The sequence below is a fragment of the Stegostoma tigrinum genome, chromosome 37 (genome assembly GCF_030684315.1).
Source record: "Stegostoma tigrinum isolate sSteTig4 chromosome 37, sSteTig4.hap1, whole genome shotgun sequence".
Lineage (NCBI taxonomy): Eukaryota > Metazoa > Chordata > Chondrichthyes > Orectolobiformes > Stegostomatidae > Stegostoma > Stegostoma tigrinum.
The window spans coordinates 22,414,853-22,438,800 of NC_081390.1; the positions used below are offsets into that span (position 1 = coordinate 22,414,853).

The 23,948-nt window shown below is 45.5% G+C and overlaps 1 protein-coding gene across 2 annotated transcripts in view; it reads left to right on the top strand.

Moving 5' to 3' along the window:
• The window catches only part of spock2 (SPARC (osteonectin), cwcv and kazal like domains proteoglycan 2), a 190,950-nt gene extending 168,627 nt beyond the window's left edge, over positions 1-22,323 (top strand). For both annotated transcript variants that reach the window (XM_059640320.1, XM_048563756.2), the window contains 5 exons: positions 5,729-5,848; positions 7,883-8,101; positions 9,107-9,169; positions 15,955-16,092; positions 19,469-22,323. In XM_059640320.1, coding sequence (XP_059496303.1) covers positions 5,729-5,848; positions 7,883-8,101; positions 9,107-9,169; positions 15,955-16,092; positions 19,469-19,611 — 683 coding nt within the window. In that variant the 3' untranslated portion in view covers positions 19,612-22,323. The remainder of the gene's footprint in view (positions 1-5,728; positions 5,849-7,882; positions 8,102-9,106; positions 9,170-15,954; positions 16,093-19,468) is intronic.
• The last annotated feature ends 1,625 nt before the right edge of the window (positions 22,324-23,948 follow it).

Genomic DNA, 23,948 nt, shown 5'->3' on the forward strand with positions numbered 1-23,948 from the left:
GGAAGACTAAAAAGGACATGAGGGGCAACTTTTTAATAAAAAAGGTAGTTCATGTGTGGAATGAACTTCCAGAGGAAGTGGTGGATGCAGATACAGTTACAACGTTTAAAAGACATTTGGGCAAGTACATGAAAAGGGAAGATTTGGAGAGATATGAGCCAAGTGTAGGCTGGTTGGTCTAAGTTAGTTTGGGATTATGGTTGGACTAAAGGGTCTGTTTCTGTGCTGTGTGGCTCTGTTACTCCAAGAGAAGGTCAGAGGCTGGGAATCCTGCAGTGACTAATTCATTTCCCAACACCCCAGAGCGGGTCCACCATCGAGCGACATGGGCCAAGCACAAGCAGATGGGACAAGTTTAAATTGGGATTATGGTTGGCATAGACTGGTTGGACTGAAGGGTCTATTTCCATGCTGTATGACCATGACCATGACCTGATGATAAATAATTTCAAATTGAAAATTACAGAAAGTGCAATAAAAGTAAACTTTTCTCTAGACAGCCTGTTCCACTCTGAGATGCGACAATGTAATTTTGACACTTTCAAGCATAGGTTATTGGGTTTAAATGAGAATTCAGGACACTGCCAGATCATCCATGATCTTACTGAATGCCAGCAGTCACACATCACCAGGTTATAACCGAAAGGATTTATTCGAAAGCACTAGCTTTTGTAGCTGATGTCGAGGCTACTCTTTGAAAGCCTGTGATTTCAAATAAACCTGTTGGACTATAACCTGGTGTTTATGTGACTTCTGACCTTCTACACCCCAGTCCAACACCGGCTCCTCGACATCTTCATCGAACATCAGCACAGGCCAAAGGCCCGAGCGAACTACTCCAGTTCCTAATTCAAGTGTTTGAAAGTAATGGGCTTGAAAAGTTGCCAGTCCATGGTAACTCTATGGCTTTAGGCTGGGATCGTTCCCAACTGCATCTTGGCAGCAGCTCCCCCAACTCTTTATTTCCTAAAAAGATATTCTATTTGTCCAAAAAGTTTACAAAACCATTTGAACTTAAAACTTACAGAATTTGCAATGATAATCACCTTGTCTCCATCCAGCATGCTCTCCTTTTCAAAAATTTATGTCATTCATAAAATTAGTAAACAAATTTATGAAAACAGTTCAGCTTGAATCTTATAGAGCTTGCAACGATATTCAACTAATCCTGAAGAAATTGTGGATGCCGTAAATCAGGAACAAAAACAAAGTTGCTGGAGAAGCCCAGCAGGTCTGGCAGCATCTGTGGAGGAGAAAACAGAGTTAATGTTTTGGGTCCCTTCTGAGGAAGGGTCACCATACCGAAAACGTTAACGCCGCTTTTTGCCTCCACAGATGCTGCCAGACCTACTGAGGTTTTCCAGCAGCTTTGTTTTTATTCCATTCAACTAATCCCTATAGTGTACTGAGGGGCTGGAGACTGTAGAACTACTCGGGCTGCGTGCCTCACATAGTAAACCAAGAGGATTGAAAATGTATTGAGGTATATCTATGTGGAGCGTGATGTACTGAGAAAAAATGGATCTTTTGCACTTTCTGTAGTTTAAATAGTCATTTGGTCGTACAGCACTTGAGTTTTGCTGAAAAAGGATACCTTTTGTTCACTGCCTCATTGTGCACTCATCAGGACATTTTCCAAGAATACCAATTCTCAGGGAAAACTGATATTCATACTACGCGAGGGCAGAGTGCTCAAATGAGTGCTGGTGACCCAAAACGTTAAATCTAATTTCTCTCCGCAGATGTTGCCAGACCTGCTGAGCTTTTCTGGCAACTTCTGTTTTTATTTCTGATTTACAGCATCCGCAGTTCTTTCAGTTTTCAGTGGTTGTCATTAGTTTTGTTGAGTTGAAGCAGGAGCAGATTGTGTACACGTTCTTTCTGTCTGAGTATTAATGTATGTAATGCACAGGCTCAACTGGCAATCTTAATGGGTGCAAGATTAAAAGCATCGACCAAATGTATCCTTTTGCAATAACACTCAATTTCTGTGATGTCTAATTTGGATTGCTTTCGCCTTTTGGGCTGTATATCTAGCATGAAATGCATTTTGTAAATATTAAGTCTATTACAATCAAAGCGAGTGGAACATTCCTGGACTAGCATGCAGACCAGCACTTCACCCTGTGACTCCGCAATTCAGTAACCATCTCACTGTCAAAAGTGACCTGACATCATTCCCAGCATTAGGAGCCAAATTCCCATTTAGCTATCAACACACCATTTTTACTTCAATTTTGTGCTTATTCTAAATCAACCCTTTGAAGAAAGAAGCTAGATTCAGAAAACAAAATTACTAGCAGGACTAGCTGAGTAACTCTTTTGGTAGCCAGTATAACCACAATGGGTCAAATGGCATCCTTTTGTACAGTAAAATTCTATGATTTTATCTCAGCAGGACTTATACACTTAATGGTAAGGCACTGGGGAGTGTTGCTGAACAAAGAGACCTTGGGGTGCATTTCCTTTAAAAGTGGAGTCCCAGGTAGATAGGTTGATGAAGAAGGTGTTTGATGTGCTTGCCTTTATTGGCCAGTGCATTGACTATAAGAGTTGGGTGTATAGGACATTGGTTAGGCCACTTTTGGAATACGGTGTTCATTTCTGGACTCCTTGCTGTAGGATAGATGTTGTTAAACTTGAAAGGGCTCAGAAAAGATTAACAAGGATGTTGCCAGGGTTAGAGGGTTTGAACCGTAGGGAGAGGCTGATTACACTGGGGCTACTTTCTCTTGAGTGCCGGAGGCTGAGGGCTAACCTTACAGCAGTTTATAAAATCACGAGGGGCATGGATAGGGTGAATAGTCAAGGTCTTTTCCCCAGGACAGGGGAGTCTAAAACGAGCTGCCAGAGGACGTGGTGGAGGCGAGTACAGTTGCAACATTTAAAAGGGATCTGGATGGGTCTCTGAAGAGGAAGGATGTAGAGGGATATGGGCCACGTGCTGGCAAATGGGACTGGATGCATTTAGGATGGACAAATTGGACCAAAGGGTCTGTTTCTGTGCTATACATCTCTATGACTCTGACTATGACTTCACTTATGAGGCTACCATTTCAACTCTGTCTCTGTTTGCATACTTGTGTACACAGGCCTCAATATTCCCTCATTTCATCCACCTAAGAAAAGCCTAAGTTTACATCTTGTTCAAATCTAAAATTCAATTAGACTTACACTGACTCTGAGAAATATTTATGAATGCTTAGTTATATAACTTCAAGTCTCACTCTAGGCTGCAGGATTTGAGTGTGCAATCCAAGCTAGATTAGGCACTTGCATTCTGGACTTGAATAACCAGTTGCATGAAATAATTTTTCTGACTCTGATCTAGTTTACCAGCGCTCTTGCTAATGTTGTAGGATCATAGGAACAGGAATAGGCCATTCAGCCCCTCAAGCCTGTTCCACCATTCAATGAGATCATGGTTGATCTGTGGCCTTTGGTCCATATCACTTAATACTACTTCTGAACAAAGATTTATCTATCTCAGATTTAAAATTATCAATTAATCTAGCATCCAAAGAGCATATGCAAGAGTGTTCCTAATATGGATTATCTTTTGTGTGTAGAAGTGCTTTGACATCCCTCCTGAAATTCTCAGACTATGCTACTTATTCTATAATCTCCAACCAGTGAAAATACTTTACCTTTCTCTACAGAGAGATCGCAAGAACTGCAGATGCTGGAGTTAGAGATAACACAGTGTGGAGCTGGAGGAACGCAGCAGGCTCTAAAGAACGGTACCAATCCGAAACGTCAACTTTGCTGCTCCTCTGATGCTGCCTGGCGTGATGTGTTCCTCCAGCTCCATGCTGTGCTATCTTTCTCTACCCTGTCCTTTCCTGTTAATATCTTGAAGATTTAAATTAGATTACCCCTTAACTTTCTAAATTCTTGAGAAAACTGGCCTAATTTACATAACCCCTGAAGGCAGCACAGTGGCTCAGTGATTAGCACTGCAGCCTCACAGCACCAGGGACCTGGGTTCGATTCCAACCTCAGGTGACTATCTGTGTGGAGTTTGCACATTCTCCCTGTGTCTGCGTAGGCTTCCTCCGGGGTGCTCTGGTTTCTTACCGTAGTCCAAAGATGTGCGGGTTAGTTGGATTGGCCATGGGAAATTGCCTGTAGCGTTCAGGGGTGTCTAGATTAGGGGAAAACGGGTCTGGGTGACATGCTCCGAGGGTCGGTGTGGACTTGTTGGGCTGAAGGGCCTGTTCCTCACTGAAGGGATTCTATGAACTGTAAGTGCAGGTAGAATTCTTGAAAACCTAAATTGTACTCCCTTCAAGGCCAATATCGCCTTCCTAGGGCAAGGTGCCCGAGTAAATCAATGGTCCCCCTTGTAATTGATTGTGTAATCTATACATTTGGATGTTTCATTTGCCAGTTGGTACACCAAGAATTAGTGCAAATATTTTTTCAACTCTTGTTAAATTTGGACATGGAAATTGGTAAATGAAGCAAGACTCATGTTATTTAATTTGTCTAGCATTATCTTGGGATTGGCATTATGCATTTAAAATGGGATTGTTGAATGATTAGAGTGACTAATTGCTATCGATGAGCCTGTAATAGATTCAGACATGAAGTGGCAGTGATAAAGAGCAAGGGAACTGGAGATGGGACGCTAGTGATGCTGCATTATTTGCCTATTTTACAGGATGTTCATTTTCAGCTGAGCTGATTTCTCAGGTTTGTTGCAAAGCAGGTAATCCAGGGTTTCTCTAGATGACATGTCCATCATGGGCCTCCTGCACTGCCACAATGATGCCACCCGAAGGTTGCAGGAACAGCAACTCATATTCCGCCTGGGAACCCTGCAGCCTAATGGTATCAATGTGGACTTCACCAGTTTCAAATTCTCCCCTTCCCCTACTGCATCCCTAAACCAGCCTAGTTCGTCCCCTCCCCCCACTGCACCACACAACCAGCCCAGCTCTTCCCCCCCACCCACTGCATCCCAAAACCAGTCCAACCTGTCTCTGCCTCCCTAACCGGTTCTTCCTCTCACCCATCCCTTCCTCCCACACCAAGCCGCACCCCCAGCTACCTACTAACCTCATCCCAACTCCTTGACCTGTCCGTCTTCCCTGGACTGACCTATCCCCTCCCTACCTCCCCACCTATACTCTCTCCACCTATCTTCTTTACTCTCCATCTTCGGTCCGCCTCCCCCTCTCTCCCTATTTATTCCAGCTCCCTCTCCCCATCCCCCTCTCTGATGAAGGGTCCAGGCCCGAAACGTCAGCTTTTGTGCTCCTGAGATGCTGCTTGGCCTGCTGTGTTCATCCAGCCTCACATTTTATAATCCAGGGTTTTGTTTCTCCTGAAATAAAAACCACAAGAACTGCTGATGCTGTAAATCAGGAACAAAAACAAAGTTGTTGGAAAAGCTCAGCAGGTCTGGCAGCATCTGTGAAGGAAAAAACAGAGTTAAGACCTTTCGAAGGGTCACTGGACCCGAAACATTAACTCTGTTTTCTCCTGCCAGACCTGCTGAGCTTTTCGAGCAACTTTGTTTTTGTTCCTGTTTCTCCTTGTTCCCACTCCTGCCCCAGTTTTCATTTTCAACTCTCATGGATTTATCACTCTTCTCAAGCATACTGCATTTACAGCACACCGTCCCTCCCACTAACAGTCAAAGAGTTCAACATTTGCACCCTATATCTCAGAGCCAAGCACTCTTGGAGTAATTCTATCATTTGTTCTCTCCTTTCCTCTCCAGCTGGCTGCACCGGTCAGGATCTAGCGGATCTTGGCGATCGACTCAGGGACTGGTTTCAGCTGCTGCGTGAAAATGCAAAACAGAACAGTTCAGGGAGATCTGGGGCCAGTGCGTCCAGCGGTAAGCTTCAGAGAGACTTTTCCCAGCAGTTAGAACAAGCTGCATTCAGAGCAAGACCTTGACTGGTACAAATTGCACATACCATCATAGGCAGTGTGTCGTGGACTACACCCTGTCAAAATATTTTAAGAAGTTAGCTTGGACCCTAATTTTTTCTTATTTTAAATGTAAATGTGAAGTGTCTGTTGCTGATGCAATGCAATTGGACAAACTACTCGACATTAAGCGAAACAATTTATTTAAACACTGTAGTTACAATACAATGAAAGAAAGAGGAATTTAGAATAACAACTCTTTTGGAAAACTTAACAGAATGATAGATACAGTAACTATTACTAATTAACTGTTCCAATATAATAATGTCCCATAAACACACACCTTGTCAACACAGAAAATTCAGACGCACATTCTCACGTGCGGTTCTCTAATCCAGGAGGAAAAGGACACCGAGAGAGACTTCAGGGAGAGTAGCAGCGAAGAGGCATTCAAGAAGCTTCCAATTCTTTTCAGAGCCCGAGATAGTAGGAACTGCCGATGCTGGAGCCTGAGATAACAAGATGTAGAGCTGGATGAACACAGCAGGCCGAGCAGGAAAGCTGACATCTCAAATCTAGACCCTCCTTCAGAAGGCCATTTCTGAGCAAGGGTCCAGACCCGAAACATCAGCTTTCCTGCTCCTCTGATGCTGCTTGGCCTGCTGTGTTCATCCAGCTCCACACCTTGTTATCTCTTTTCAAACCCCAATGGCTTCTGCCTGAAGCTGAAACCTAAAACTGAAAAAGCTAGAAAGCCTGGTCTGTGAGAGCTGGCCACACCCAGGCTGATTCCATTGTTCCAAGTTTAAAAAAAACACCCAGGCTGTCACAAACTGTTTATTGAAGTGATCTGAATAGCTGGCTCTGTTCTTCTGCCTTACAACCTCTCTTTTTTTCAAAAAAAAAGGACAAAACAACCTCTTGAAAGCCAGTTTCAGATTTAGCCACAAGGGTGGTAATGTCACTGGGTTAGTAATCTAGTGCTAATGCTCGAGGGGGTATGGGCTCACATACTGATATAGCAGCTGTTTTTAAATTCAATTTGGGGAAATCTGGAATTTAACACCAGATTGTTGATTGTCGCACAAACCCATCCTGTTCAACAATGTGCTTGAGGGAAGGAAGTCTGCTTCCCTTCCCTGGTCAAAAGCAAAATACTGTGCATGCTGGAAATCTGAAATGAATACGGTAAGTGTGGAGAAACTCAGCAGGCCTGGTGTCATTTGTGCAGCAAGAAACAGAATTAACATTTCTGGTCCCACGTGACTCTTCAGACTTAAACATTAACTCTGTTTCTCTCTCCATCAATGCTGGCAGACCTGATGAGTTTCTCCAGCACTTGATGTTTTTATTTCCACGCCTGGTTTGGTAATGTGTGACTGCAGACCCACAGCAACTCTTAGCTGCCCTCTGCAATGAGCTAGGAAGCCTGTTGGTTCAAGGACATTAGGGATGGGTAACAAATGCTGGCCTCGTATCCCATGACATTACTGCTACACACGATACCTGTACTGATGCTGTTCTGGGGCTAGTATGCATTGCATCTATATTGGCATTGTACTGTACACTGTTCTAGGAAACCGACATCCAGGGAATGTTCTGTGGACCCAGGTTTGAATCCCACCACGGCAGATGGTGGAATTTGAATTCCATGAAATCCTGGAATTAAGAGTCTTATGATGACTATGAATCCATTGTCAATTGTCAGGGGGAAAAAGTCCCCTTTGGTTCACTGATATCCTTTGGGGAAAGAAACTGATATCCTTACCTGGTCTGGTCTCTGTGTGACTCCAGACCCACAGCCTTGGGACTGAATCTTAACTGCCCTCTGGGCAATTAGGGATGGGCAATAAATGCTGCCCTAGCCAGCTACACCCACAACCCGTGGATGAATAAAATAAAATAGTGTCTTGGTTCACCTAAGAATTCACTTTATTTCTTAGCCATAACTAGCTTCTCTGTGTTAGTCATAATCTCTGCTCCTTTCTTCCCTCTAAAGTGTTGGATAAGAATATGGTGGCTAGCTGCAGGGATTCGGTCGGTTGGATGTTTTCCAAGCTGGATACAGACACGGACCTGTTCCTGGATGAGGCAGAGCTTGCAGCCATCAACCTGGACAAATACGAGGTCTGCGTGAGGCCCTTCTTCAACTCCTGCGACACCTACAGAGACGGGCATGTTTCCATGGCTGAATGGTGCTTCTGCTTCTGGAGAGAAAGTAGGTGTTGCTGTGATACTAATGTGAGCATTGGTAGATTGACCCTTCCTCCACCAGTGAATGTCCACCCAATGTTGGAAGGAATAAGTTGAGTTTATGCACAATGAGTTGACTTTCAACCTTCCAACAAGGTGGATCACACTGTCTCAGAAGCAACTCAGTTTCAGTTTTGATTGCATAGAGCTGAATCACTTCCTCTCACTGCATATCCCCCTCTTCCTTTCAAAACCTCTCCTCATGTTTTGGGCCAGCCTTTCAGTCTTTCTGCTAATTTCTTCCAGTTGATGTTTTAGGATCAACGAATCCCTACAGTGTGGAAGCAGGCCATTCAGTCCATTGAGTCCACACCGACCCTCCAAGTGCATCCGCACACAAACTCACCCGTCCCCACCCTATCACAGCAATTCACATGGCTAATCCACCCAGCCTGCACATCCCTGGAACCTGTGGGCAGTTTACCATGGCCAATCCGCCCTAACGTGCACATCTTTGGATTGTGGGAGGAAACCAGAGCACCTGCAGACACAGAGAATGTGCACCCTCCACACTGGCAGTCACCCAAGGTTGGAATCAAACCCAGGTCCTTGATGCTGTGAGGCACCAGTGCTTACCACTGAGTCACCGTGCCACCCTTTTCCAAGCTTTCAATCTTGTGGCCGTTTTCCCAGTTCTGATCCCTTATGCATCTCCAGATTTAATCACTCCACCGTTGGCAGCTGTTTATTCAGATCTCTGAGTGCTGGGATTCTGCTGTAAACCTCACTGACTCACTTAGAAACATTGAAGCTAAGGACAGGAGTAGACCACTTGAGCCTGGCCCGCTCTTATTCTCTCTCCCTTCTCCGGAAAACCAAGCTCCCCATCTCTCCTGCTATCTCCTTTCATGGATTAGTGAGAGACTGCAGTTTGCAGAGTGCACCTATGAAGGGCCTGGCTGTGTTTTCACTTGATGGGGGAAGATGCTGTGTTGGTTGATTGATGAATGTTCTCCTTGTGTCGTTGCAGAGCCCCCCTGCCTGGCTGAGCTCGAAAAGATCCAACTGCAAGAGGCAGTACGCAAAGTGCCTGGTGAGTCTCAGCTGGAAACCGTCATTTTTTCACACCCCTAAAGTTTCATTAGCTCACAGTCTCCAGATTCCAAATCGCAGCTAAGTTAACTCTTCTGTGCAATTAATTGCCAAGGAGGCTCACCTCCACAGTACACTTAGAAAGATCAACTGCATCAAACTGCATGCTTTTGAAAGGTCATTTAATTCCTACAATGCAAATAAGAGGCCATTCAGCCCATCAAGTCTGCACCGACTCTCTGAAGACACCTATTCCCACCTTAGCCAAGTGTAGGTGATACGACTGACTTTATTTTTGGATAGATTGTCCATCCTGGCAGCGGATGCCAAATTGTGATGACAGAAGAATTAACCACGCATACGTTTGTGGGTGCCAGATTATAGGAAGGATGTGCACGAATTAGAGCGAGTGCAGAAGCGATTTACTATGATGGTTCCAGGAATGAGAACTTCAGTTATCAGGATAGATTGAAGAAGTTGGGTCTGTTTCACTTAAAGAGAAGGATCCTAAAATCCTTACAAGAAGCAGGCCATTCAGCCCATCATGTCCACAGATCATCCCAGCCAGACTCACCCCCTACCCCATCTGTAACCCTGCATTTCCCACGGCTAATCCACCTAGCCTCCACATCCCTAGACACTATGGGTAATTTAGCATGGCCAATTCACCTCACTTGCACATCTTTGGACCATGGGACATAGTCACGGGGAGAACTTCAAACATCACACAATCATTCAAGGCTGGAATTGAACCTGGGTCCCTGGTGCTGTGAGGCAGCAGTGTTAACCTCTCAGTCAGCAAAGACTAAGAGATGATCTGATTTCAAAATCGTGAGTGAGCTGAATAGAGTAGATAGGGTAAAGCTGTCTCCGCTTGGGGGAATAAAAAGGCAAGATGTAGATTAAATGTGACATGCAAACAAAGCAAGGATGATGTGAGAAAAATCTTTATCACACAGTGAATAATTAGGATCTGGAATACACTGGCTGTAAATCTGGTGCAGGCAGGTTCAATTGAGACAGTCAAGAGGGATACTGGATGGTTATTCGGATAGAAATAGTGTCCAGGGAAAAGTGAGGAGATTGGCACTGTGTTATAGAACTGCTGCCAGCACAGTCGGTTGAATGGCCTCCTGCACTGTAACAATTCTGTGATAAATAATAATTACCAATTTTGTAAAATGCAAGGCCTCCTTAATTTACGGAACGGAAATGAAAGGTATTCTCGATGGTTTACTTGCCATTTATAAGTTTTATAATGCAGGAGATCAGCCTGTCTTTTTCATCTGTTTGTTCTGTATCTTATTCTGTGCCTTGTCTTACAAACCTCGCAATTTGGTTAAAGTCCTTCATGTCACATGGGGGTATCAGAGTCAGTAAGTCTGGTAGCTTCTGGGCTTCTCCTAGGAACATCAAAAGTGGCAAGCTCTCAGAAAAGAGAACAGATAGTTCATTAATGTTCTCCTGGGGATGCCTCAAAAATAATTTACATAAAATAAAAGAGAGTAGGAGATCTTGGAACGGCTGCTAAGTTGGAAGTTTCTCAAGTGATTTTCGTCTGTCTCCGAGAGCAGAAAACAGAAAGTTCTTTTCATTTAAGCGATGGCAAGGACTGCAGATGCCAGTGGGCTGAGGAGTGGCAGATGTAGTGTAATTTGGATAAAAGTGAGGTGTTGTATTTCGGTGGGACAAACAAGGGCAGGACTTATGCTGTTAATGGTAGAGCCCTGGGAAGTGTTGTAGAGCAGAGAGACCTAGGCGTTCAGGTGTGTAGTTCATTGAAAGTTGCGTCATATGTCGATGGTGGAAAAGAAGGCATTTGGCACTCTGGCCTTCATTGCTCGGACCATTGGGGCTAGGAGTTGAGACAACATGTTGTGGTTGTACAGGACATTGGTGAGGCTGCTTTTGGAGTACCGTGTCCAGTTGTGGTCACCCTGTGATAGGAAGGATATTATTAACATGGAGAGGGTGCAAAAAAGATTTATAAGGATGTTATCGGGTCAAGAGGTTTTGATTGGGGACCTATTTCTCTGGAGTGTAGGAGGTTGACGGGTGACCATCTAAAGGTGTATAAAATCAGGAGGGGCATAGATAAGGTGAATAGAACATAGAACATTACAGTGCAGTACAGGCCCTTCGGCCCTCGATGTTGCATCAAACTGTGAAACTAGTCTGAGGCCCACCTAACCTACAATAGTCCATTATCATCCATATGTTTATCCAATGACCATTTAAATGCTCTTAAAGTTGGAGCGTCTACTACTGTTGCAGGCAGGGCATTCCACGCCCTTACTACTCTCTGAGTAAAGGACCTACCTCTGACATCTGTCCTACATTTATCACCCCCCCAGTTCAAAGCTATGTCCCCTTGTGCTAGCCATCATCATCGAAGCAAAGGTCTTTTCCCTTAGGTTGGGATGCTCAAAATTAGAGGGCAAAACTTTAAGGTGAGGGGAGAAATATTTAAGAGGGACCTGAAGGGCATGTTTTTCACGCAGAGGGTGACTTGTATGTGGAATGAACTGGCAGAGAAAGTTGTAGCTGCAAATATAGTTGCAACATTTAAGAGCCATTTGGACAGGTAAATGAGGAGAAGGGGTTTAAGAGGGAAATTGGTCAGCGTGGACTAGGTGGACTGAAGGGTCTTTTTCTTGCTTTATGACTCTGTGGCTCTATTTATGAATTATTTGGGTATACTGCCATTATCAAACACTTTTAAAATTTGTACGGCACCTCTCATTTTTATGTCTTCACAGCATCGCAAAGTGCTTTGTGATAATGATATACTTTCTCCAAGTATAATCACTAATAATACGGGACGTCTCACAAGCAGCAGTGAAATAATGACTGGAAAATTGAATTTTAGAAATTAAATATTTTGTAGGACTTCGGGTAAACCTTTTCCATTCTTATTTAAGATGATACCCTGGAACCCTCTACACCCAACAGATTGGGCAAGAGAGATCTGAGTTTAGCATTTCCCATAGGAAGTGTTGTATAAGAGCTTTAGGACCCTGCAGCAGTCATGGAGTTGCCCTTCATTGGGCTTAAATAGTACGGTGTGGGTAGAGTTATGAAGGAAGCAAGAAATACATGGAGAGCTAGGCAGAAGCCTGATGCCTAGGCCAGTGCATGTTAAATACACCTCCAAAGAAGTATATGCAATAGACTGACTACCATCATAGACTTTATGGAAATGTTTTTGAATAGTGTGACACTAAGATTATAGCGTGGTATATCCCTGAATACTTGAGTATTGTAACATTTTCTCTTAATATATATTAAAGAAAACAACATTATAAAGAAGGCAAAGCTTGAAGATAGTTCTTGACCTTCTCTTCTCCTTGACCAGTCTTTCTTGAACCCAGATTCATTGATGTGGGCATAAGACCACACGTGAAAAGTGAAGGTATTAGTTAGCTCAGTTGGATGGGTAGCTGGTTTGTGATGCAAAGTTTTGCCAACACTGTGGGTTTAATTCCTGTGCTGGCTGAAGTCACAGCAAAGATCCCGCATTCCTAATCATGCCCCTTGCTTGAGGCGTGGTGACCGTCAGGTTAAACCCACTGCCACGTATCATTCTGCCTCTTACGTTACATCCAACAGAGCCTCAGTGTTGAAGAAATATTGAAAATTCCTCTGGAATGAGTTTTAAACCCATATTATACTTAGATGAGAGAGTAATAGACATCTGAAATTCCTGAAATATGATCCTTGAGAGATAATGGCAGGCTTTTGAATAGTCCCACAAATAGTCACGATATCTGGACAAGCCTGCCTTCACTGGTCTGAGATCTGTGACTCATGTTTTCTGTTGCTCAGGCAGTTAATTGCATGCAATAATGGCTTCTTCCCTGAATGAGGCGTGACATCTCCCCTTCAAGGGCAGCTGACCAACTGACAGCCAGCAGCTCCTCTGGTCTCAGCAGCGCCACTTGGATGTATGGCCGCTGCTGGGGTTGCAGGTCAGCACAGACCCGAGCAATCTGAAAGAATGTTTGGATTAGGGCTTGTTGGAGCCAAGCAGACAGCAGCTGCGTCGAGAAGGAAGGGGTCTTCCTGCCCAGAAGCCCAAAGGACTAGGCAGCCTCCCTGGAGTGGAGGTAGAGGTGGTAAATTGTTCCCCCCCCCGCCTTCAAATGGTAACCAAAATATCAGCAAGAGGCCCTTAAATGGTCACTCATGAGTCTCAGTTGGCCTAAAGGCAGGCAGACCATCAATACCTTGATAAAATCCCTGCAACCTCACCCCATCAGTCAGGTCCTGGATACAGCGTAACATCCCACCTAAAGTTCCAAATCAGTACTGTGTGTATGTCTGTGTGTGTGTGTGAGATATATGTGTGTACACATGTGTAATGGATGCTTGTGCATGTGTGTGTTTGAGCACGTGTTTGCATCTGCGATAGATACTTGTGCATGTCTGTATTTGCACTTATGTGTGGATGTATGTGTGATTGTATGTTTGTGTGTTTGTGTCAGTGTGCTTGTGTGAATGTGTGTATTTGCATGCATGTGTCTGTTTTTTTGCGTGTACGCATGCCTGTATACGTGTGATGAGTGCTTCCCCATGGCTGTGTGTAACTGAGTTGTGAATCTGCATCCACGCTCCATCGAACTACAAGTCAAATCTTCCCATTAAAAGGCGATCCACAGGCATTTGCCCTGACGTCTTGTGCAATGGCATTTGACTCAGGGCTTCAGTTTTGGAAAGTGCTTCACTGTTTGCAAAAGCAAATCAGATTGTGGGTTGTTCAGCTGATAAATGATTGGGGTCATCAATTCAAAGAGCTGATTGGTTGTGGTTTGAAAAGGCTTAAAGTATAGTAAACCAAAGCGTAGATTAGATTAAGACGAGATTGTGTACTTTATCTCCAAAGCACGTATGCAAACATCAAAAAACACGTAAATCCAGCTTGTTTAACAGAATAGCCTGTAAATTGGGATAGCCTTTTCTGGAGAAAGCAAAAAGTGTTTGTTGAGCAGAACAGCTGACGAAGTCTGGTTCGTTGCTTATTGTGTATGGGACGTTTAATGAGGTATTAGTCAACACATCCTATGGATCTGTCCATTTCTGTCTGAAAACCAGAGAAACAATCCATTGTTCCTTCAGTTGAATCTACAGAATTAGTTTTAAAACAGCATAGATTTCAGCAGATCCAACCAGAAACTAATCTAGACCAACCACATAGATACAGTGACTGCAACATAGGCTGGGATTTCTTTCAGTAGAGCATGGGAGGTTGTGGAGTGACCTTCTAGAGATTTATAAAATAATGACCGGTTTAAAGAAGGTGAATAGCAGGTGTCTTCACCTAGGGTGGGTGACTTCAAGGGATGTATTTTTAAGGAGAAGGAATTAAAGAGATGTGAGGGGCAATGCTGTTACACAGAGATTGGTTTGTGTGTGGAACAAACTCCCAGAGGAAGTGGTGGATGTGGGTACAGTTACAATGTTTAAAAGACATTTAGATAAGTTCGTGAATAAGAAATGTTTGAAGGGATGTGGGATGAGCACAGGCAGGTGGGACTAGTTTAGTTTGGGATATGGTCAGCATGGACTGGTTGGGCCAAACAGTCTGCTTCTGTGCTGTACAACTCTACGAGTCTAACAGAAGGTCAGGAGCTAGGAATCCTGCAGTGAGCGATTCACCTCCTAACTCCCCAAAGCCTGCCTATTGTCAACAAGGTACAGGTCAGGAGTGGGATGGAATACTCCCCACTTGCCTGGATGGGTGCAGCTCCAACAACACTCAAGAAGCTTGACACCATCCAGGACAAAGCAGTTGCTTGATTGGCATCACATCCACAAGCATTTACTCCCTCCACCACCAATACTCAGTTGCAACATACTATCCACAAGATATATTGCAGAAATTCACTGAGGATCCTTAGACAGCACCTTCTAAACCCATAACCACCAAAGGACAAGGGTAACAGATACATGGGAATACCAACACCTGCAATTTCCCCTCCAAGTCACTCACCATCCTGACTTGGAAATATATTGCTGTTCCTTCACTGTCACTGGGGCAATATCCTAGAAACATTCCCTAAGGGCAGTGTGGGTCAACCTGCAGCACGTGGATGGCAGCTGTTCAAAATGTCAGTTCAACGCCACTGAAGGGCAAATAGAGAGGGGCAATATATATTAGCCCAGTCAGCGATGCCCACATCACCTGAGTGCATAAAAACAGGTTGCTTTTGGTGATCATTGCACTTGTTAATGGATGTGCTTCTGGGACAGTTGTGAACATCATTCGAAAGAAATTTTTTTTTATTAATTCATCGGACTTAGGAGTTTTAGAGGTTGTATGAAACACCAGGGGGTCAGTGGGTCACTCCTCTGCCTTCCTCTAGTTCTCCCGCTGCCTCCAGAGAATGAACATGTCAGCTGCTAAACCCAGAACACTCACGGTGAGAAGCTGCACCGCTGATCTTTCCACCCTCTTGGGTGGGTTTGAAGGTCCCTTTGGTCTAATTTGCCAGGGAGCTGGGAAGTTGTTCCTGGTGACCTGGTCAACATTCTGTCCCTCAACCCACACCTTCAATCTGGTTATCTGCTTTAAAAGCTAATCCTCTTTGTTTGTGGGAGCTTGCTGAGTGCCAGTTGACTGGCATGAATTGCAACAGTGAGCGCGCGTCAGAAGTATTTAGTGGTTTTGGACTTCCAAAGGTCATGAAAGGTGCTCTAGAAATGTAGGTTCTTTAACTCTGTTTTTGTGAAGAGTCGATATCCAAAAGTGCAACTACTGTGTGAGTGACTCCATTCTCTGTCTCACAGGCACCTTCATTCCCAGTTGCGATGAGGATGGTTACTATAGGAATCTGCAATGTGATACTTATTCTGGTGAGTGCTGGTGTGTTGACCAGCAAGGCAGCGAGGTGACTGGGACACGGGTTAAAGGAAACCGTGACTGTGGTAAGAGCCTCATCTGGCATTTTGCTTTGTCCTGTTCTGTGCTGCCCTTTCTCACTCACAAATCAGTATCTACCACCCCCCGCCCCCACCACACCCCCACCCTGGGACACCCACTCTAAATGGGGAGACTGTAGTAATGTCTTTGGGCTAGTAATCTGGAGGTACAGGCTAATCCTATGGGGTCAGGAGTACAAATCCCACCCACAGCAGTTAATGGATTAAAATTCAATTAATAAAATCTGGAACTGAAATCTAGTCTCGGTTTGACATTAAAATCGGTGTCATCTAAACCCATTTGGTTCATTAAAGACTCTCAAGAGATGGAAATCTGCCATCTTTATCCAGTCTGGCTTATACAGATCCAATGTGGTTGGCTCTTATCCACACTCTTTTTTGCTTTTATTGTATGGGGAATCTGAAATAAAAGCAGAAAATGCTGGAGAAACTCAGCAGATCTGTGGAGAGAGAATCAGTTGTCATTTTGAGTCCAATTTGACTCTTTGGCCGAACTGGAAGGAGCTGGAAAATGGTGTTGTTTCTGCCATTGCTGGAAGGGGAGGAGGAACAAGTGGAACAAATGGTGAGGGTGCCCAGAGCAAAAGGCAAAGGGAGTGATAATGGTGGTAAAGGAGTGATACTGATGTACAATAGGTATAAATGGTAGGTGTGTAGCGGAAAAAATGGATCTGCTGCACTGAGAACAAATCTACCAAGACACAAACATGACATTTGGGGGGAGGGGGGGAAGGGATGTAATCAAAATGGGGCACAAATTCCTGCCCTTCAGTGTTGAACTTAGTGAGTTCAAAATGTTGTTCCTCCAGCTTGTATTGCATTGGCTGTTAGCTGCCCACTGAAAAGACTAAGCAAGCCCCTCAGTTCATGGGTGGTTAGGGATGGGCAACAGACGTTGGCACAGCTAGTGACAGCCGAGTCCCATGAAAGTGTGAACAAAAAGAACTAAAGCTTTGTGATGGAACTTCCTCCTTGGTGAATTCCGTGCTAAATCGAGAGACCAGGGTGTTCCTTTGTATTCAGAAGATTTGAAGTGTTAGCTCGTGGTGGCTTTTCAAAATGTTGCAAGTTTCCAGTTGGGTTGATAAGGCAAAACTGTTTCCTTCAGTGGGAGAATGCAGAGAAGGATAATAACTTCAAATCAGAGCCAGGCCGTTCAGGAAGTGCTCAATCATCCAATGGCTAATTTGGGATTATGTTCAGCATGGAGTGGTTGGACCAAATGACTACGATTCTGTAGAATAGAATAGAATATCCTTTATTGCCACATGCACTACAGCACGGAAATACAGCAACACAGTGAAATCGTTTTACAATGGCTGCCTCCTAATGGCCTCATCTTGGTACAAATACCTTGGTACAAACCTTGGACATGAAAGAGGAATAAAAGGAAAACCAGTGGCATTACTTACAGTATCTAAACAATACGTTGGAAATAAGATAGCTATAACATAGTGAAGAGATTGGTGTTAAAGTTCGGGAAATAATTTCAAACAGCAGCAGCTCAGCATATGGTCTCACTGTCAGCTCCAGGTCCTGGTCAAACATCCGTCCTGCTCAGCTCCAAACTTCCAGGCCCCTCCGCGCTGGCACTCAGCTGCACTGAGATAAGGTTCACTGCACCGGGGCTCACTCCCCATCGCGCCACACACCAGGACTCACCCCCACCCCCCAACCTCGCGCTGCACTGGGGCTCGCTCACCCTCGCCCCCACCTTGCGCCACACTGGGACTCGCCCCCCCTGACGCCCTTGCGCTGCACCGGGACTCGCCCCCCCACCCCACCACCTCATGCTGCACCGGGGCTCGCCCCCAACCTGCACCGCACCAGGACTCGCCCCCCCCCCCTCCCCTTGTGCCACACCAGGACTCGCCGCCCCCCCCGCGCCGCACCGGGGCTCGCCCCACACCCCTCCTGCTGCACCGGGACTTAACCGTCTTGCGCGGCACCGGGACTCGCCTCCCCCCGCCTCCCCCCCCACCTCGCGCTGCACCAGGGCTCGCTCCCCCTCGTGCCGCACCGGGACTTGCTAAAAAAGGAGAGGAATTAAAAAGAGAAGAAAAGAAAAATGTCAGAGCAGCGAAGCTCCAGGTGGAGAGTGCTACCATACTGCCATCTTGCTGGGACCTCGTGGCTGAAAGGCTGGGGTTACTGATGGCGAACTGGAGCTTTGAAAACAATCGATGAATTTGTGTTAAATAAGAGTATCAAAGGCTGAATGGAATAAAGACAGAGATGGGGTAAGAATCATCTATGATTTAATTGAATGGTGGGGTAGGTTTAAGGGGGTTGAATGACCTCCTCCTATCGCTTGTGTTTTTCTGGGGTTGGATGTCATTTTTGGGGGACAGTGAACTTTACATTTGTTGCTATTGCTTATATGAATTGGCCTGGCTTGAAATTCCACCTTTCCAGGATTGTTTCAAAGTGCTTGAGAAATCAAACCAGGAGAACAACAATCACAGAAGTAGGCCATTCAAACCCATCATACTTGCACAGGTTTTGTTATCGAGTTTGGCTGTATAACCTAGTGCCAATCTTCTGCATTTTTCACTGATCCCTGTTCATGATTTCTATCCAAATAACCATCCAACAGCCCTCTTGATTGTCTGAATTGAACCTACCCCTCCACCTCATGTCCAGGCAGTGCATTCCATACTCTAATCACTCACTGAGTGCAAAAGATGTTTCTCACATCATCCTTGCTTCAGTTGCACATCACTTTCAATCTAAGCCCCTCTCGTTCTTGTTCCTTTTATGAGCAGGAACAGCTTCACCCTTAATTGTGAATCTATTAATCAGCTGACAAGAAAGGCATTTCGATGGGCTATTGTGAATCATCCAATTAGCTAATGAAGACTGTGCGTGCTTTCCCAATTGAGAAATGGCAGGCTCTGTGATGATTAATGTAAGAACATGAGAACTAGGAGCAGGAGTAGGCTAACTGGCCCATTGAGCCTGCTCCACCATTCAATAAGGTCATGGATGATCTTTTTGTGGACTCAGATCCACTGACCGTCCTGAACACCATAACCGTTCATTCCATTTCTGTTCAAAAGTCTATCTTTGCCTCAAAAACATTCAACGAGGTAGCCTCTGCTGCTTCACTGGGCAGGGAGTTCCACAGATTCACAACCCTTTGGGTGAAGAAGTTCCTCATCAACACAGTTCTAAATCTGCTCCCCCTATTTTGAGGCTGTGTTGGACAACCAAAGGAAACAAGGCTGGTGCAGTTGTGATAGAACGTCTGAAGATAGTACCAAAGCGCCCACCTCCTTCCCTCTCCCTCCATCCCGTTCTCTATGTCCTGGCACTAATTGCCTTCCCTGTAACTGACCCTGGTTTTGTGTCGCTTCCGCAGAAGATGTGATCAGTTTCTCCGGTGATTTTGGCAGCGGAGTCGGCTGGGAGGATGAGGAAGAGAAAGAGGCTGAAGAGACTGCGGAAGAAACAGAGGAAGAAGGTGAAATTGGAGAGACCGATGATGGAGGTTACATTTGGTAACACAGCACCAGCATTCCTATAAGCACTGCTAACCATTTGGCACATGTTTTCCATTCTTCATGAACAACTTCCACTCCTTCTGATTAACTCATCCTCTGTCCTGCAGTGTACACTACCAGTTCCCAATGACCACCTTGGCACCAGTGAGTGACACTGCTCACTGCACAGTTGCACATTACTTTATCATGTTTGACACTAAGGGGCACAGAATGTTACCACCAATGAATGGCTAGACTCCCAAGCGATATCGCTGAACCGGACAAATGTACAGTTTACAATTTGCAAAATCCAGGATGTAGCGCAATCAATCCAGAGAGAGGGAGAGGCACGAGAGACTCATTGCTGTAGGCAAAGGTTGAATATCAATATCGTGAAATAGAGAGGGAAGAGACAGCTGCTTCATTCTAAAGTAATGTGTGTGAAGGTTATGGTGTACAATGTCAGCTCCTCACCCCCACTGCCCCTTCACCCACTGCCCCTTCACCCACTGCCCCTTCACCCACTGCCCCCTCGCCCAACTGCCCCATCGCTCATTGCCCCTCACCCAACTGCCACATCACTCATTACCCCCTCACCCACTGCCCCCTCGCCCAACTGCCCCATCGCTCATTGCCCCCTCACCCAACTGCCCCTCACCCAACTGCCCCCTCACCCAACTGCCACATCACTCATTACCCCCTCACCCACTGCCCCTCACCCAACTTCCCCATCGCTCATTACCCCCTTACCCACTGCCCCTCACCCAACTGCCCCATCGCTCATTACCCCCTCACCCACTGCCCCTCACCCAACTGCCACATTGCTCATTACTCCCTCACCCACTGCCCCTTCACCCAACTGCCACATCGCTCGTTACCCCCTCACCCAACTGCCCCTCACCCAACTGCCCCATCGCTCATTACCCCCTCACCCACTGCCCCTCACCCAACTGCCCCATCGCTCGTTACCCCCTCACCCACTGCCCCTTCACCCAACTGCCACATCGCTCGTTAACCCTCTCAACCCTTGCCTTTCAATGGAGCTCACTCCGAACACAATTCCCTCATTTCACACCTTCATGCACTGCCCTCTCAATCATTGACTCCTCACCCACTGAGCATCACCCAACGCTCACCCCCTCACCCATTGCACCTTCACTCACTATGCCCTTACCGTCGTGCCCAGCACATTGTCTCTTCGCTCGCCGCCTCCCCTCCTCCACTGTCCTGCCATGCAAGGTCTTACAATATCAACCCCTCAGCCAGTGCCCTATAGATAGGACCCACCGGAATGTGTGAAACTCAGAATACTTCCAAAGTAGGAGATAAACCAGGGTCTGTATAATGTAGCTTGTCTGTGATTGGTTCACGTGTTAGACAGAACAGGAACAGGAGACCAAGAACCTTTCTGAATGTGTTTCTCCAGTACCCCCCTCTGACTCAGATACCAGAGTGTGGAAACACCAGAGTAGGGGAGAATCAGCAATCCTGATGCTTTGTGTAAAATGCAGGCCTGTTTCCTGCCAGCAGAGATGTTCCCTTAAACTCTTAGAAAGGTTAACACTGCTCGGGTCTGAGAATTACACACTGCGTGTAACTGTGCCCATGACTTTGAGTTAACTCCAAGTCAAAGACTTGTCATAACAATGAATATGGGAAAGAATTGTCAAACAAGGCAATTCAGTGTTTCAGGAGGAGATCATATTTCTCACTGGGAGCTTTTTGCAGGATCAGCAATAATCCTAAAAAGGTGTCACTGGAAAATAAACTCCTGAGTGAAACGTTATCATTAACAGAAGAGTTGCCCTGTAGCTGATCACCCTGTTATTTAGTCATCCCTGTTAGTGTCACGCTGTGTCAGCGGGACTGGGGGATTTATTACTGTTAAGCTAGTGAAGTGTGAATTGTTTATTCCTGCTTGCAGCTAAATGTTAAAGCTACCTCCATGATCCTCTTCAATACTTCGCTAACAACTGTGTGAAAAGATGCCTGTGAATTTGAGGTCATTTACTCACCAACAACTGGGCTGCTGTTTTTCAATTGCTTCAGATGTGACTGATGCAGGAAAAGGATACACACCCATCATACACATCATGTACACACACACAGACGCGCACACACACACATATTCATACACACACACATGCACGCTGACATGAACATACATACACAAATGCACACACACGTACACACAAACAAATATACACACACATACAAATACATAGACATACGTACACATGCATACACAAACATGCTCATACATGCACACACGCAGATTCACACGCAAGAGAGCCTTCACGCATGTATTTGCTGACATATGTGCATGCTTACACATATACATAGCTTTGCACTCTCACACACATATACTTTTACACACACTCAGACAATACACATTCATGTGCAGGTTCGCGTACAAACATTTTCCAAAAAAGTACACTTTATTCAAGCATGGTAAAAGTATGTTTTGTAACAATTTGGATATAACATTGAGTGAAGTGTATTACAGATCCTATCTGAGTTTAATATAATGTGGTAATCTGAGGAAACTCGCTATACTTACAGTCTTCAACAGGGATTCCACTTTCAGCAGGTTACACCCAAAGCAGCCAGGGGATCTTGGATTTCTGAGGGGGAACCTTTGGTATTGTAACAAAAGTATCAGACCAAACAGAGATAATGGGAACTGCAGATGCTGGAGAATTCCAAGATAAAATGTGAGGCTGGATGAACACAGCAGGCCAAGCAGCATCTCAGGAGCACAAAAGCTGACGTTTCAGGCCTAGACCCTTCATCAGAGAGGGGGATGGGGAGAGGGAACTGGAATAAATAGGGAGAGAGGGGGAGGCGGACCGAAGATGGAGAGTAAAGAAGATAGGTGGAGAGAGTATAGGTGGGGAGGTAGGGAGGGGATAGGTCAGTCCAGGGAAGACGGGGGATGAGGTTAGTAGGTAGATGGGGGTGCGGCTTGGGGTGGGAGGAAGGGATGGGTGAGAGGAAGAACTGGTTAGGGAGGCAGAGACAGGTTGGACTGGTTTTGGGATGTAGTGGGTGAGGGGGAAGAGCTGGGCTGGTTGTGTGGTGCAGTGGGGGGAGGGGACGAACTGGGCTGGTTTAGGGATGCAGTAGCGGAAGGGGAGATTTTGAAACTGGTGAAGTCCACATTGATACCATTAGGCTGCAGGGTTCCCAGGCGGAATATGAGTTGCTGTTCCTGCAACCTTCGGGTGGCATCATTGTGGCAGTGCAGGAGGCCCATGATGGAATGTCATCTAGAGAATGTGAGGAGGAGTGGAAATGGTTTGCGACAACCGGTCCTTCCTCTCACCCATCCCTTCCTCCCACCCCAAGCCGCACCCCCATCTACCTACTAACCTCATCCCACCTCCTTGACCTGTCCGTCTTCCCTGGACTGACCATCCCCTCCCTACCTCCCCACCTATACTCTCTCCACCTATCTTCTTTACTCTCCATCTTCGGTCCGCCTCCCCCTCTCTCCCTATTTATTCCAGTTCCCTCTCCCCATCCCCCTCTCTGATGAAGGGTCTAGGCCCGAAACGTCAGCTTTTGTGCTCCTGAGATGCTGCTTGGCCTGCTGTGTTCATCCAGCCTCACATTTTATCAGACCAAACATTTGTTTGTCCAATCCCAGAGTCTGCCCATTGTGTGTGGGATCCTTACACAACAGGAGATAGAAATAAGATTGAAGTTGCCCATGACATGCTGCTTGATGCTGCATCAGTCACACACAAAAGTCACATCCTTAATTAAAGATATGAAATGACAGTTAAGGGGGGACTAAGCACGTTCTGTGAAATATGTGATGAACAACATAATGGGAGGAATTGGCAGAAACAGAAACTTGGTATCTTGCAGCAATGACCTTACGTGAGAAGGCTGGCTGGGCAAACTACAAAGACTGTATGTTTCCAACACAATCCTTCTTACCAAGGACAATCCCAAATGGAACAAACTGCCAAAGAAAGTAGTCACAGCCCCATTGATTGAAATCTTCAAGACTCACCTTCAGATTATTTCCATTTGTTCTCAGGGTCTGACATTTCAGCAGCTCATGTCTGATTGAGCTAAATGTTGGCACAGCCCGGATATTCATCAGTGATTCCAATGTAACTAAAACAGCGACAGAACTACAGCTTATGATTGCAATTTTTAATTTCTGTTAAGCAGACAGCCTGAAGGATTTTACAAAGCTTCAGCCCCTCACTGTACTCTTTTGCGGGCGCCTAGACAGTGGCTTTTTCCCATTGCACCAGCTGCCCCAAGCCTCCAAATGTGCCAGTCTGTTACAATCAACTCGTCACTAGCTCTTTTCACTAGAAGACCAGGAACACACTCACTTGG